The sequence below is a fragment of the Panthera uncia genome, chromosome D1 (assembly GCF_023721935.1).
Source record: "Panthera uncia isolate 11264 chromosome D1, Puncia_PCG_1.0, whole genome shotgun sequence".
Taxonomy (NCBI): domain Eukaryota; kingdom Metazoa; phylum Chordata; class Mammalia; order Carnivora; family Felidae; genus Panthera; species Panthera uncia.
Window position 1 is genome coordinate 58,240,767 of NC_064808.1, and position 15,311 is coordinate 58,256,077.

General features: G+C 37.0%; 1 protein-coding gene across 4 annotated transcripts in view; it reads right to left on the bottom strand.

Annotated features, from left to right (window-relative positions):
• Positions 1–1,462: 1,462 nt before the first annotated feature.
• Positions 1,463–15,311, bottom strand: part of RSF1 (remodeling and spacing factor 1) — a 160,601-nt gene continuing 146,752 nt past the window's right edge. For all 4 annotated transcript variants that reach the window (XM_049619702.1, XM_049619696.1, XM_049619711.1 and 1 more), the window contains exons 14-16: positions 14,622–14,842; positions 11,844–12,032; positions 1,463–9,058 (exon numbers count right to left, since the gene is read on the bottom strand). In XM_049619702.1, the coding sequence (XP_049475659.1) occupies positions 8,496–9,058; positions 11,844–12,032; positions 14,622–14,842 (973 nt within the window). In that variant the 3' untranslated portion in view covers positions 1,463–8,495. The remainder of the gene's footprint in view (positions 9,059–11,843; positions 12,033–14,621; positions 14,843–15,311) is intronic.

Here is a 15,311-nt window from a genome sequence, read left to right on the forward strand (position 1 = left end):
GTCCTTAAAGAGCTCATGAAAAGTCATTAACGAGTCAAAATGAGACAGGCATTCATTTCACCCAACACTTAATTTAGTTTCACTAGAATATTCTCATTATTTTTTATAATTGTGCCTGTACTAAATGGTCCCAGCATAGTACACCAATTCTTGGTTTTATAAGACAAGAACTCTTCTACATCCTCTGGTCTCATAATCCAAAAGAGGTGTGGGCTGATAGCCATTCTCTGGATTCAGTAGACTCCAGCAGACTCCTTTAAATTCTCTCAAGGCTGCCACAGCACTGTCACCTCCACTGAACTGATTGTGTTTAAGTGAAATTTTCAAATAAACCACTGAGAAACATTGCAGCTGGTCATTTCTTGCCAGCATAGATGATCTTTCATTCCATTACGTGAAATTCTGATTTAAAAACTGCTTTACCTAAAAATTGCTCAGTAATTATTTTTTTAAAGTAATCTCTATGCCCAAAGTAGAGCTTGAATTCATACCCCAAGATCAAGAGTTGCATGTTCCACCTCAGCTAGCCAGGTGCCCCAGTTAATCAGTATTTTTAATCAGAATTGTAAATAATGATGAATTCCACTAGTTGCTAAAAAAAAAAAAAAAGAAAAAGAAAAAAGAGAGAGAGTTCACCATTCACTGGCAATCTTGCTATACCCGAGAATTAATTAGGAAAATTTATCAAATCAACATTTGTAGAGGAGACTCATACTCAGGATTGTTGGAAGGGCCCCTTCAAGTCATCTGGTCTAACCACTTTTCAGATGTGTTGAACTTACACTCCTGCCAAGTGACAGTGCAGCCGAAACCCAAACATCCCCTACTGGTGAAAATTCACTCCCAAAGTTATTATTACAGAACTCTGTAAAAAAAAATTTCCCATAGAATAAATGAAAGCTTTTGCCTTATGGCTTTTGCCCTCTGGTCTAGTTCTGTGCTCCCAGAGTACCACACAGAACAAGTCCAAGGCCTCTCTAATGTGTCAGTTCTCCAGAGGCTAAAGATAGAACTCTTTCGATAGATGGCCTCCTAATACCTATAGTTCACCTAGCTGGCATACAGCTTTAAAAATTACTCTGGGGGGGCACCTGGGTGGCTCAGTTGTTAAGCATCTGACTTCAGCTCAGTTCATGATCTCACGGTTCATGAGTTGGGAGTCCCACATCAGGTGAGCATGAGTCCCCGCCCCCCCTTCAGGTGAGCCCCACATTTCTCTCCCTCTCTTTCTCCCTCCCTCTCTCTGCCCCTTTTGGGATTCTCTCTCTCTCTCTCTCAAAAAAATTACTTTGGGGAAATTGATATTTGTAAATTTACTTTCTAGATTGTAGAGAACAATTCACGTGTTCCTTAGATGACAAAAAATTTCAGCCTTCATCAAGTATTATTGAAAATTCTTAACTTTTTATGTGCCACGAAGTTTAAAATAAACTAAGTCTGCAAACACATCATGCTAAATACATCAAATTATTTAAATTTTTTATTATGACAATTGACATATATTAAGTGAAAGAAATGACAGAAGTATTATAATAAAACATTTTGAAAGAAAAAGTTACACAATTAGGCCAAGAGCTATAAAATAGCTTTAGGCCTGGCTTATAACACCAAGAGTTCTGATCAGACTGTAGTGAGACATTGAACATTTCATTAACAAAAAATAATTGGCACCAGCCACAACATATTTTGGTTGTCACTTACAAGGAATATTATATTTAAACAACTATGCACTGCAATTCTAACACACTAGGTGTTCATACACTGCAGTTAACCCCTGAAGCTTTAAGCTACCAGGAATTCCCATATTTTCTATGCACAAAATTTACTTTGTGCATTATTGGAATCACATTTCCAGTTTTCAAATCTCCCCCCCCACCCACACACACATGCAGTACATTATATGTGGCAGAGAGCACGTCAGTTTCCCCTATTTGACTAAAACAGCACGTTCCTGATTACCTCTCAACAGTATTATGCTAATCTTGGAGCTTCTGCTTTAGCTCTCATCTCCTAGAAACAAAATAAAGCATTCTGAGAACCTATTCCAGGAATAATTTTTTTTATGCATAGGAAAATAAAGCATTTCATATAAGCATGTCTGAAAATCCAAGAGGCATTTTGATCAAACGCTCCCCGAATCCCAGCTACTATTACTTTAAAACCAAAATGAAAATTTAACATATACCATTTACAAATTCTTATCTGGAATTCGTATTCTTCACCTAGAAATTCATGATTCCCAGGCATCACCTCTGAATGGATGATGATAGCAAAGAAACCGACAACCCCATGTTAGCTGACGATAGAGTAAGGTAGTTTAGATAGAAATTATGACACACCTAGACGAATTTAATTCTTTATGAGAATACATTTGTGCTATAAAGGTGAGTTATTAGAATGGTAAAATTATCAGATAGCAAAAAGTACTGGTGTCTTAATGAAAGTTGTGGTAAAATGTGCCATGTAAAAGAATGCTAGAATCAGCAACTCTATAAGATTTCAAAAATATGTTTCATCAAATGTGGAGAGAATTGGAATTTAATCTGATATCCCTTCCAGCAGACAAATACTCCTGTGGAATTAAGTCTACTGAATAACCACCAAATCAAACAATTCTAGGTTTTCCTTCTTTTACAGATTGAAAAGAAACCGAGCTTTGCCCCAACCCACTCCACCCATCCCAGCACGGGACAGTCCCTTTGAAGGTGTACACAGAACCTCCTGACGGGTTTGGGCAAGCTACAATTCAGATACCATTATCAAGAAGCTACTTTGCTAAGAGAACAAAATACCAGACCAACATTGAGAATACCCTAGTTAGGCATCACAAAAACCACGCACTATAATATGCTGTTAACTGCCCAATTGAGGCTATGATAGCTGTTCTGAAATTGAAAATTCATTTACACTAAACTAGATCTGTGTGTGCATGTCTACTTGTGTGTGTGTGTGTATATGTGTATGTGTATATGTGTTTGTGTATAATTTTCATGCAATGTTCTTAAAGCTTTGGAGACAAGGGTTATTAGCCTAATTTCAAGGCTTGTCCACATAGCAGTATTGACATGCACCAACTCTGCTAAAGGGCAGGAAAATGAAAAAGACCATGGCACAAATTTTTAAACAATTTTAGGTTTAATTACATAATGCACCTGTAGATGTTCTAGCATAAACACAATTGTAAAAATCTACATCCTATTTTAGGGTATTTTTCCACCTCCCATCCCTTAAAAGCTGTACAGTTATATAAAAAATGTGACTCTCAAGCAAAATAAACTTTTTTTTTTTTTTTTGCAACATACAAAATAAGTTAAATGATTCAGAAGGCCTTGAGCCATTAAGTATCCCAATGACTGTTCTGGCCATCCATAAGCATGACAGGCAGCTCCGGGTCTATGACCAGAACTCAATAAATACAGGTCAAACAAAACCCCAAACACTTAAATTAGGTTTCTTTAGAAAGCGATGAAAGTCAAGAAAATATATAATTAGGGTTAACAATTCCATTCTTAACTTACATCATCCAGTGGCAAAATGAACAAGGCAGGTCACTCGGTCCTTAGTGCATTTACTAGCTTGTACCGGTTTGGCAAAAAACACAAATGTAGTTCCTTTAAATGTTTTTTCCTCATTCAAAATGTCTAAGGAGCTTAATAAATTTCTACTCATCTAATAATTTGTTATGCCCTCTCGTATAACTTATGCATAGGATAGTTGTATCTTAAAAGTTATTAAAATTAAAATAACATTTTCCTTAACTGAAATGACAATGTGCCAGAATTGGGGTTTGCAGCATTTTCCAGAAAGAAATGGTGTAAATATAAAATGAAAAAAAAATTGAGCTTACATGACCAGAATGAAGGACAAAATCCATTCATGTAACCCTATTCTAACCAATTTCTGAGAGGGTTTATCTGAGTAAAAAAAGAAGCATTGAGTTTACAATCTAAAGTGGTTATATACCAAGCACACTACAGTCTGGCTTATGAAGACTGCTTGCTTGCTGGGGAATGACTCCTCAGTATATGTTACATAGTTACTTAGCAATTCTTGGCACTCAAAAAATGTTAAATTATCATTTAAGTTGAAGTGAAATATTCCAAAAACAGACTATTAAGTGTACATATAATAACCCAGCTTAAATACATTGATAGCAAAGGGCCTTGTCTTTCAGGATTGGTATAAAAATAAGAAAATCAGCAGATGAATTGCCACTTCCAAAGTAGGTTTACAGGTACACACTGGGAATGGTGGATAAAATAGGAATGGATTTTATTCTAACAAAGTTTAAGAACAATATTAAGCAGAGGACTAGATAGATTACAGCAGATATGCAGTCTTGGCATTCTTATTTCTTAGAGAACCAGGAATATTTTTTTAGAATGTCAAACCAAGAAGAGAAACTTCACTATGTTTCTCTAGACTTTCTGCAATTAAATGTTCATAATTCCACATCAGTTACAATTATTTGTCTTATGTCTTTTTACAATGTCAATTAATGATTTGAAACTCACTTTTCATTTCTGCTAACATCTAAAGTATGTATATACATATTAACTTATATATATATATATATACATACATGTATGTATATTCTATTAAAAAAAAGATCTGGGTCTTTGAATACGTGTTCTATAGCTGTGAGGCAATCATGGGCCTGTTCCACTGTGTTGTTGAAGGGTACAGTTCACTTTTTCTAAATATTAGACTTACAGATTCACTGTGTTCCTTTCAGTGATTATGGTAGAACTAGCTAATGGTTAACAACTCTTAACCCCACAAACATAAGCTAAAAAGGCATTCTTTATGACAAAGTAAATTCCATCAATCCCATTTAAAAATCGGTGACACTTCCCCACCATTTTACCTCTAAATAAGTACACGCCTATATATATTTTTAATACGTATACTTTGTTCAAATGCATATTATAATAGAGATGGGTCCTATCAACCCAAAAGTGAAAACTGGAGCTTATAATATCCTTTTAAAATTAACTTGTTTAAAAATTGTTTTTTTCAACAACGTCTTTAGCATTCGAAGTCCTTGGTTCTTTGGCAGGTCATATTAAAAAAAAAAAAAAAGACTATCAGTAGACATGAATTTATTCTAAATGCAACTCCTCTTTCTTCTCTGCATCTGCAACCTTGACCAGCTGGAAAGAGATGTGTCAAGGAAACCCAACCTCAGTATTATCAGGTATACTCTTGAAAATATCTCTGCCATCATTCTCTAATAATGTGCCAACAACGGAGAATGTTTTACACTAAACACTATTTTGTCAACACAAGTCTACAAAACCAAAATGTGTATTTTCAGCCTGATTTCCTTTCACATATTTTACTTGAAAGCTTCTGCTTTGTGAAAATTTGGCTAGTTTTCAAACCTTTACGGAAATTGCAAACAAAATATCCTGAGTACTAAACAGCATCTCCCCTTAATACACGCGCTATAGATTGTGGAGTTTGACATTGGGAGTCCATCTGTATTTAAAAAAGATGAAAGTATTAAAGGGCTCTATTATATAGCAGCTATGATGAATCTAAATCCGCGGTTAGTACTCTAAGGATCCAGGATGTTCTAAACTCAAATGAGCCACTTGCTTATACTCTGTCCAGTTCCTAATGACTGAATTATATCTTTGGATACAGAACAATGACTTTTTCCTAAAAAAATTTTTTTAACTTCTTCAAAGCATGTTCAGGTAACATTTCAGTGAACACAAGACTCCATGAGGGACTAAATCTAGTCACCAAGCAGCAGAACTGTTTTTGAACTGTTCAACATTTAACCGCCCACAATTAATCTGTCTGCATAATAACTTATAAGTATCAGAGGCTTCTGCAGTCTTTGTAGATGAAACAGTTAATTGGCTTAATCAGAATGTAAGGTTAGCAGGCAGACATTCACTATCAAGTTCACAAACATTTAATTCAAGTTCGGTAAATTAATAGGCAGCAAAAGTGGTATCATAACCCATGTCAGTGGAACTATGCTAAATTGAATACTCCGTCTTTGCTCTAACAATGACCTTTTACTCTGCAGGAGAAGGGTAAATATAACTCCTTATTTCACATTAGGCATCCTGTAAAATAAATAATCTACCCATCGAACACTTCTTATCGCTTGCTTAACTATAGAGTGGTGGAAGCAGGAGCTGGTGTGTCCAGAGGTAGAGACAGGGTACATGGGAATTTCTACACAGTAGTGGCTTTACCCAGCTGCAGGACTAAAATGGTAGAGGAAGAATGGCAGGAGAGGCCACCTGCACATTCTAACCACTTACCTTGCACTAGTAGGAATTCTTGTATTGCCTGCCTGTTAGACAGTTAAAAAGGCTAACATTCTTAACTGACTTTCAAATAAATGAACAAACCTGGCTAGAAACGAGGCCTGGTAAGTGAGTATGGTTCCTTACATAACCCTGCTCTACTGTCTGTAAATGTTAAGCCCTTCCCTCCCTTCCAGTGGAACATTGTCTCAAAATAAAAATCACAACTTGCTTGGAACCACATGCTATTGGTGCATCCTATTTTTAGGCTGCTTTCATTATTTTATTTTTTATACAGATACATATACATTGCTAGAATCAAAGCAAAAATATTAGTGGGCAGGTACTACAGAACTAAAGTGAAACAAAACAAACAAAAGAACCAACAAATGAAAAACAACAGCTATAAACTTTCAAGGCCAAAAGATAAGACTTCAGGGCAACACCTGTTGAGGAAGGAAAAGGAGTATAAAGTTTCTAGAGAGGTATTTATAATGCAAGTCTAATGCCAGCTTTTTAATAATAAAAAAGAGAAGTGCTTTACTATACACTGACTAGCACATATAATGCTTAATTTGGAAAGAAAAATTAACAAAGTTCCTTGGGCCAGCAGCAGATATGTGTGTCTGTTGCCGGCAACAGACACAACACTGGAACAGAAAAACCCAAATCCCGGGGCAAAAGTATTCACAGAAGTAATGGCTGAAGGTTTCAGAATTTGACAGGCAAGGTTTAATCACAAGTGCTACACTTTATACAATGTTATTTATGGCTCTGCCTGAAATTTTACAGCTGTAACAGTAATAAGACAAAGTTCATATTTTAGTGTCAATTACATGTTAGATATTTAGTTATAAACCCCTTTTTTCTTGAAACAAAGGGCTCATCTTTCATTAAAGCATTGAGATGTTTGAAATGGATGTCATGCCTATTAAGTATATTGGCGGTTCTCAATCAACTCTGTTGGTCATGTGACTATTAATGAATTTTAATAGAAGTCTAATGGCCAAAGGCCAAAACTACATTCAAACCCTGCTAATATATCCAGGCAGATAGGAAATTCCAATGCACACACATACACACACACATATACACACACATACATGCTAAAACTCAAACTAAAAACCTCCCAAAGGAACTGCTTTGTTTGTAGACTTCAATTTGAAGTAGATACTAAGGGCAAGAATAGACCAGTTAAAATTCACCTGAAAATCCTTTCCCCATTTCAAATGTGCTAAAATACCGCTGTCAGCTTAGCATCTCTTCATGTATGTTATGTATAGATGTATTTCTTTCAAAATGGGCTATTTCAGATATTTAAATATTAAGTGGCCAGAAGACCAGAGTTACACTATCTGCAAAGTTTACAGTCCACCTGGGCCTAAAGAAAGACCACATTTATATCACTAATAACTCTTCGTTGATAGTATATTAGATTAGAGGCCACCTCATCACCACTGCATAAAGCTGTTTAAAAAAAATTTGCTGCTAGCACAATCTGGTTGTCAAAGCTTCATTATACATTTTACTGTACAAATATTTTTCAGATGATTTTTTTTTTAAACAAGGAACTCCGCTATAACAGAAACTCAGGTTAGAGTTTTTAATGATGGTACTTTCTCCATCTCTTCTTTATTAAGTGTGGTTATCTCTGATAGTAAACAAGCTGATATCATGGATGCTGTTACTAAATGATGTATGTATGATGTTATCTACAGTTCTCAAACTGCAACAACACAGACTTGAACTTTTAAACAGTCTGTTAATCATCATCTATGCCATGAATGTTTAAATATAATATATATTTAATATGAAAAAGCTAAAGCACAAGTGCCTTCTCCCACCCCTAATTCTGTTTTGGGCCCTCACAGATTCGGAATGCATTCTTATCCACCCTTTTTCACAAAGTCAGGAGAGCTCAGGAAATATAAAGTCAAAAATATACAAATCTTTGTTGTTATTATAATAAGATTTTTTCCATGAATGAAATTACCAAGGACCATGAACTTGGAAAAAGAAAATCAAAAGGAATTTACAGCAATTATTTATCTTCAAAGTTCAAAACTGGTCACTTCACAGAAAGACTTCAGGGTTTGTTGAAATTTTTCTTCTAAAAAGTCATTCTGTAGTGGAGTTTTCTAGGAAAAATAAAACAGCTTTTAATAACTGGCCCGCTGGTGTGAGAGCTACCGTGGAATAAATTAGCACAAAAATGGAAAAGAAGTCTTATAACTGTTCACTATTACAGACATAATCAACAAGGTCAGTCACTCTCAAAAGCTCATCTTCCTCCTCTTCTGGTGCCCCTGCCTCCTGCCCACCACTTGTCCCATTGGGGGCCAGGCTTGCACTGGCTGTGCTGTTGTCCTTGGGGGTCTGAGGCTTCTCAGTTGGCTTGCCAATCAAGTTCTCAATGGCTTTGCCAGGACTCTGTCCATTGGTGGAAGGCAAGTCCACTAAGCTATAGTCCAAAGGGCTCCCCACTTTGCCTACATTTTCAAAGTCCTCTTCCTCATCACTGTCTATCCGGTAGGGCTTCTTGGTGCTCTCTTGTTCTGAGGGCAGGACCCTGGGCTGGTTGTCACGGGCAGGCTGATCTGCATCTCCATGAGCGTTGTCACAACTCTCCTCCTCATCTGTCTCGATCCGGTGTAGCCGCTTTCGGGATGGTTTGCCCTCTTCCTCATCTGCTTCTGAATATTCATCTGTGCTTCGACCCCGCTTTCGAACTGACCGCTTTGATTCTTTAGCTAGCTCATCATCTTCAGAGTTCTTGGACATATAGCTCTCTAGAATAAACAGCACATTTAAGCCATCGACACAGTTAACCATAACAGATTGAAGTAATTCTCCTTTTCCTCCCCATAGTCAGCCCATGTCCTGCTTTCAAACTTGCTCAGAAATCTGTATTTCCCTTCAAACTTGCCCTGGTTTCTCTCTCCTCACAGGTCTATAACAATCCATGGTATGATCCACAGTGTGCTTTTTAACTAAGATTTTAGGAAAGAGGAGAACCAGATAACTTAATCATGGCCCTTAAATTAAATGGAGATGGGGGGGGGTAACAAACGGAGAAATTACTATCCACTAGCCCTCAAATTATGGAGTCATGTAAACAAACTGATAAGGAAAGATTAAACTGAGCACCCAACTCTGGGCATCTGAAACACTGTGCTAACAGCTCCTAACTCATGTTATTAAATGTCCTTGATAGTCCTGAAAGGTCTTCTTTCCTTTTTCTGTACCTACATCTTGGTGGTCTCATCTAATCTCACAGCTTTGCATCTATATGCTGATGACTCTCATATTTGTTTTAGGCAACCTCTAAATTCCACACTCATGTATCAACCTGCCTACTCAACATCTATGCTGGAATTTTTTTAATAAATAAATTAATTAATTAATTTTAAAGTAAGCTTCAGACCCAGTGTGGAGCCCAACATGAGGCTTAAACTCATGACTCTGAGATCAAGACCTAAGCTAAGATCAAGAGTTGGATGCTTAACTGACTGAGCCACCCAGGCATCCCTATGTGCAATTTCTAGACAGGAATCTGAAACCTAACGTGTCCAGAACTAAGGTCCTAAACCTCTGCCTCAAACCTGAACTGTTCTGGTCTCCACCATCTTAGTTACTGGCAACTCGACTGCAATCGCTCAGTCATCTTTTGATTGCTTGCTTTCTGCCATCAAACCCAACAATATATCCTTTGAGTCTACCTTCAAAATATATCCATTATCTGACTGCTTTTCACCCCTTTACTACTGCTGCCCTAGTCTCACCCACCATCATCTCTCACCTGGCCTATTAACTGGTCTCCTAGATCCTGTCCTTGTCCCTTAAATTTATTCATATCACAGCTACCATAGCAAATTAAAACACAAATCACTGCTCTGCTCAAACTCCTCCAATTATTTCTGCTCTCACACAGAATAAAATCTGAAGTCTATACTATACAATGGCCTACTGTACTATCCAATATGGTAGCCAGTAATCACATGTGGCTATTTTAAATCTAAATAAAATAAAAATTAAAAATTCAGTTCCTCAGTTAAACCAGTCACATTTCAGGTGCTCAAAAGCCACATGAGGCCAGTGGCTACTGTACTGAAGAGCACAGATACAGAATATTTCCATCACTGCAGAAAGTTCAACTGCATGGCACTGTTCCTCATCAAGGGTTGGCAATTTTTATTTTTATTTTTTGTAAGGGGCAGGCCCTACAGTCTCTATTACAACTACTCAACTTTACACAAAAGAAGCCACAGATAACATGTAAGAAATAATGGGTGTGGCTGTTCCAATAAAACTTGATTTACAAAGTCTTTATTTATACAAACAGGTGGGCCATAGTTGGCGGACTACCGCTCTTCATGATCTGACCCCATTGATCTGTATCATCTCAAGCTATTCTTCCCTTCACTCATTCTCCTTCAACCACCCTGACTTTGTTCCCTCAACAAGCCAGGCACAGACTTGCCTCCAGCCCTTCACATTAGTTGCTCTGACTACATCACTCTTCTTTCAGATAAATGCAGGACACACACCTGACATTTTGTCAGGTCTTGACTCAAATGTGGTCTTCTTAGCGAGGCGTTTGTATGGTACCCTGAGATCCCAGCTACTCTCCCAACTTCCCTTGCTCCTTTATTCTTCTCCACAGCATTTATCACCACCTAATATAAGACAGGTTCTACTTATTTATCTTGTTTATTGTCTCTGCCCCTAATTAAAAGAAGAGTTACACACGGGAGTGAGATGTTTTGGCTATTCACTCTTCTGGTCCCAGTGCCTATAACAGTGACTAGGGCAGTAAGTGTTTTCTAAAGTTGAATTACTGAATGTATGTTTGTCTTTAATGACACATGAAGAAAAATATACACAATCAGATGTTTACCTCCTTTCTTTAGCCTCTCATGTCCAAACTTTTTTTCCCTTTCTTTCCTGACTTGGGCTCAAGCTTAATGGATAAGGATCTTTGAAATCTTCAAAATAGGTGATAAATAATGGAGAATTAAATAAATCAAAGCAGAAAGGGGCATAGGTATTAGAATAATTTAAAATGAACTTGGGAAGCACTCTGGAATAACCATAAGACTAAATGGATATCACAAATTCATATTTTGGAGCTTTTCCTACACTGCTGCTCTAAAGCACAGCAAAAACTATTAAGAAATAAAAGTTACCAACTGAAGTTCATGGTCAGGGTGGAAAGACAGCAAAAACCTGTATCTGAAGCTCTTCAGTTATTCAGGGCACAGGAGGTTATTTCAAAATGAGGGCTGTGAATAATTAGGGGAGCCAAAGAAATTTTGCTCAGATAATTTTCTGAGACTCTTCTATTTCAATGAAAAATCTAATTATTACAATGGAGATGTTAAAAATTGGTATCTTATCAAGTATCATTTATTTAAAGTATAAAAAGTGACCCAGCAAAAAAATAACGGGTTTTGTCTCAAAGATCTGAGTGGCTATATTGAATTTCTATGAAATGGTACAGAACTGTAATCCTTACTTTATAGCTTCTACTTCTGCCTTGTGCAAACTTCTGTAAACTGGAGATCTACTCCTTACCTTCACTCTCTGAGCTGGAAAGCCTGCGCTTGTGAACTCGTCTGATTTCTTTACCACGTCGTAAACTCTTCTGGGAACCATCACTTTCGGAATCTTCTTTGTAGTTAATTTGTCTTTTCTGATTCCTCCTTGACCGCCTTCGCCGAGTTTCTACAAAATCATCACTAAAATCATCGCTAAAATCACTTTCTGTTAAAAAAAAAAAAAAAGGAAAAAGAAGTCGAGTACAAAATTTAAGTCTATTAAATAGAAATGTAATTAGCTTAGGTTATAAAAATATAAAGCTATTAAGGTTCAGTAGTAACATTTTTAAAATCAATCGGTTATTGTAAGTCCTCTCTCTTTTTTTAATGTTTATTTTTGAGAGAGACGACGACAGAGCGCAAGTGGGGGAGGGGCAGAGAGAGAGGGAGACAGAATCCGAAGCAGGTTCCAGGCTCTGAGCTGTCAGCACAGAATCTCAAGCGGGGCTCAAACTCATGGACTGTGCGATCATGACCTGAGCTAAAGTCGGACGCTTAACTGAATGAGGCACCCAGGTGACCCTCCTCTCTCTTTTTAAATATTTATCTTTGGGAGAGCACAAGTGTGGGGAGGGGCAAAGAGAGAGGAACAGAGGATCTGAAGCGGACTCTGCGCTGAACAGGCTGATATCAGAGAGCCTGATGTAGGGTTCGAACCCAAGAACTGCGAGATCATGACCTGGGCCAAAGCTGGATGCTCAACCGACTGGGCCACCCAGGCACCCCAATAAATCTCTCTCTTTTTAAAAGCAGCCTTCACGCCCAACATGGGGCTTGAACTCACAACCCTGTGACCAAGAGTCATACTCTCTACCTAATGAGCCAGCCAGGAGTCCCTATAAGTCTCTTATTTTCCTTCTAACAGTATGAATAAGTGCACAGGGGTCTTTAATGCCCAACCTCATTAATGTATCCTGTTAGCAGCCAATGGTTGAGATGAAAAGATGTTTTATATGATCCATATCTCATTCAACCTAGAGCTACTCAGTCAGCTACATGGCTGCTCTTCTTGGTGGCAGTTACTATTCTGCCTCAAGATAATCTGCTGTTCCTGTATGTACAGATGTATGGCACAGATTAAATAATTTCAGAATGTACTGCACAGATTAAACCATCTAACCCTAGATGAGACTGTTCTAAAGAAGTACAGAACTGGAGTTATATTTTTGGCTTTTTTCCACATAGAAATAAAATCTGCTAGCTATAGCACAGGGAGAAACTTCCAAAGTGTAGCTAAATAGCACTGTCCTTACCATCTCTGATAAGTAAACGAGACCATGACACTGTGTTAGAGCTGTTTTTCAGGAGCGCTAACAAATTCCAAATTGGCTTCAAAATGGCAAAGGACTCCTTAGTTTGAAGGAGTCCTACTGGCCAAATCTGGGACAAACTGAACCAGCACAGGGATGGTAACATATTATATCCACAGACTAAAGTAAGAATCCACAAGTACATACTGATATAAAGAAATAAATGTATGGAGAAGAAGGGAAAGTGCTTTCTTACAGAACACCAAATAATAAAGGTAAAAAGAGTGATGGAGCTAGGAAATCATCAATGAATGCTAAACCTATGAGTAAAACATCTGAAAAGAAATGGCATATATAAGGTCTCAAAAATGCCTTCCTACTAATTACTGTTAATTATAAAGGGAAAAATAATGGAGACCCAGAGAACATATATTAGCTCTGTGATATTCTTGCTGAAAAATGTGTACACTGAATCTAATCACAAGGAAAGAAAAATACTCTAGACTGAGGAACATTTTACAAATTGACTACTGTGTATTCTTGAAAACTGTGGAGATCAATAAAGACAAAGTTTGAGGAATATTCTAGATTAAAGGAGACTAGAGACATGAATAAATGCAAAGTGTACTCCTGGATTTGACCCTGGACTAGGAAAAAAAATTGATATGAAGGGTAATATTGGGACACCTGATGAAATCTGAATGTATACTGTTAATTAGATAATAGCCGTATATCAATGTTAAAATGTCTGATTTTGATAATTATACTGTGGTTATGTTTGAAAATGTCCTTGTTCTTAGGAAATAATCACTGATAAAGAGGCAAGATGTCTCCATTTACTCAAGAAGTTTAGAAAAAAAGATGTATGAAACAGAAAAGCCCACAACCCCTGCCAGGTCAAGGATGTAATACTCCTTCCCGGTTGTGATACTTCCTCAGTGAGATGACAGCTACCTATCTGCCAATTCTACAAAAAAAAGGACTCATATCTGTTCTTTTAGCTACTGTACTGGTCACTATTTAATCAGTTAATAGGGATAAGCATAAAATATAAGAACATCAACTACTGCTAATTTATAAAAATGAATGAATCACTGATAGAGATTTAAATGTTAGCAATAACTGGTGATCATTCTCTTTCCAACTGCTAGATATATGAGTAAAATGTTCTCACCTTATTTGAGAATGATTCTAAAGAAACACTATGAAGATAAGTCTAGGCATGGAAACACTTTGCGCCAGAAGAATTCATCACAATCCTAAATGAATTTGGTATGCGGTTAACATATCCATCTGTATTCATTTTCTTAGATATGCTTTATGTGCTTTCTGTGAAAAGTTTAGTTACTAAATCATAAGAAGAGAATTCAAAGTTTCATCAGAAAGCTTATATTACAGTTGAATGGAGTTTTATCTTAAGGACTCTTAACTCCAGAAATCATAAGAATTTACTGAGTTGGTGTGATGAGAACACAATTTTTTTTTTTTTTTTTTTTTTTTTTTACCAGAGTCTCTACTATTCTCTTCAGACTCCTCCTCTTCATCATCATCAGAGTACTTTTTCTTTGGGGTCTTTCTCCGCAAACGCCTGCTTTGCCTCATTGGCCGGGAAGGATGTCGCCTCAGTCTTCGGCTACAGAAATCAGTGTCGCTGTCATCATTAGACGGTGGGTCTTCTTCACTCTCATCTGGGTTTTCATCAGATACAACAAACTCATCTTGAGATCTGTTCAAGAGAAACCAGATGAATTAAGATTCTGAGTTCAAATTCTACCAAGTGTAGTGAATCGTTTAAGTAATGGTTAATGTAAAATACCTGGGTAATTGTTATCAATTTGTCTGTTAATAAAATGGAGAAAGGTTTTACCATCTATTCTTTTCTTAGGAGGCGTTAAGATGAACTGATGCTGATTTTCATACTATAAATTACTTTGGCCTCTTGGAATGTCCCTCTCATACCTTAAATTCAACATGTTCCAAAGATAACTCATTATTTCCTAACCTATTCCTCTCTTGTGTCTCCTAGCCTTGTATTTGGTACTATTACCTATCCAGTAACTCAAACCAAAAATCTGGTATTTTTCCTAATTTCTCCCTTTTAATTTCTCACATCTAACAAATTATTAACTCTTCCTTGAGTTGACCTCTTAAAGATATTATCTCAGACCTGATCCTTCTTCCTTGTTTAGGCAATC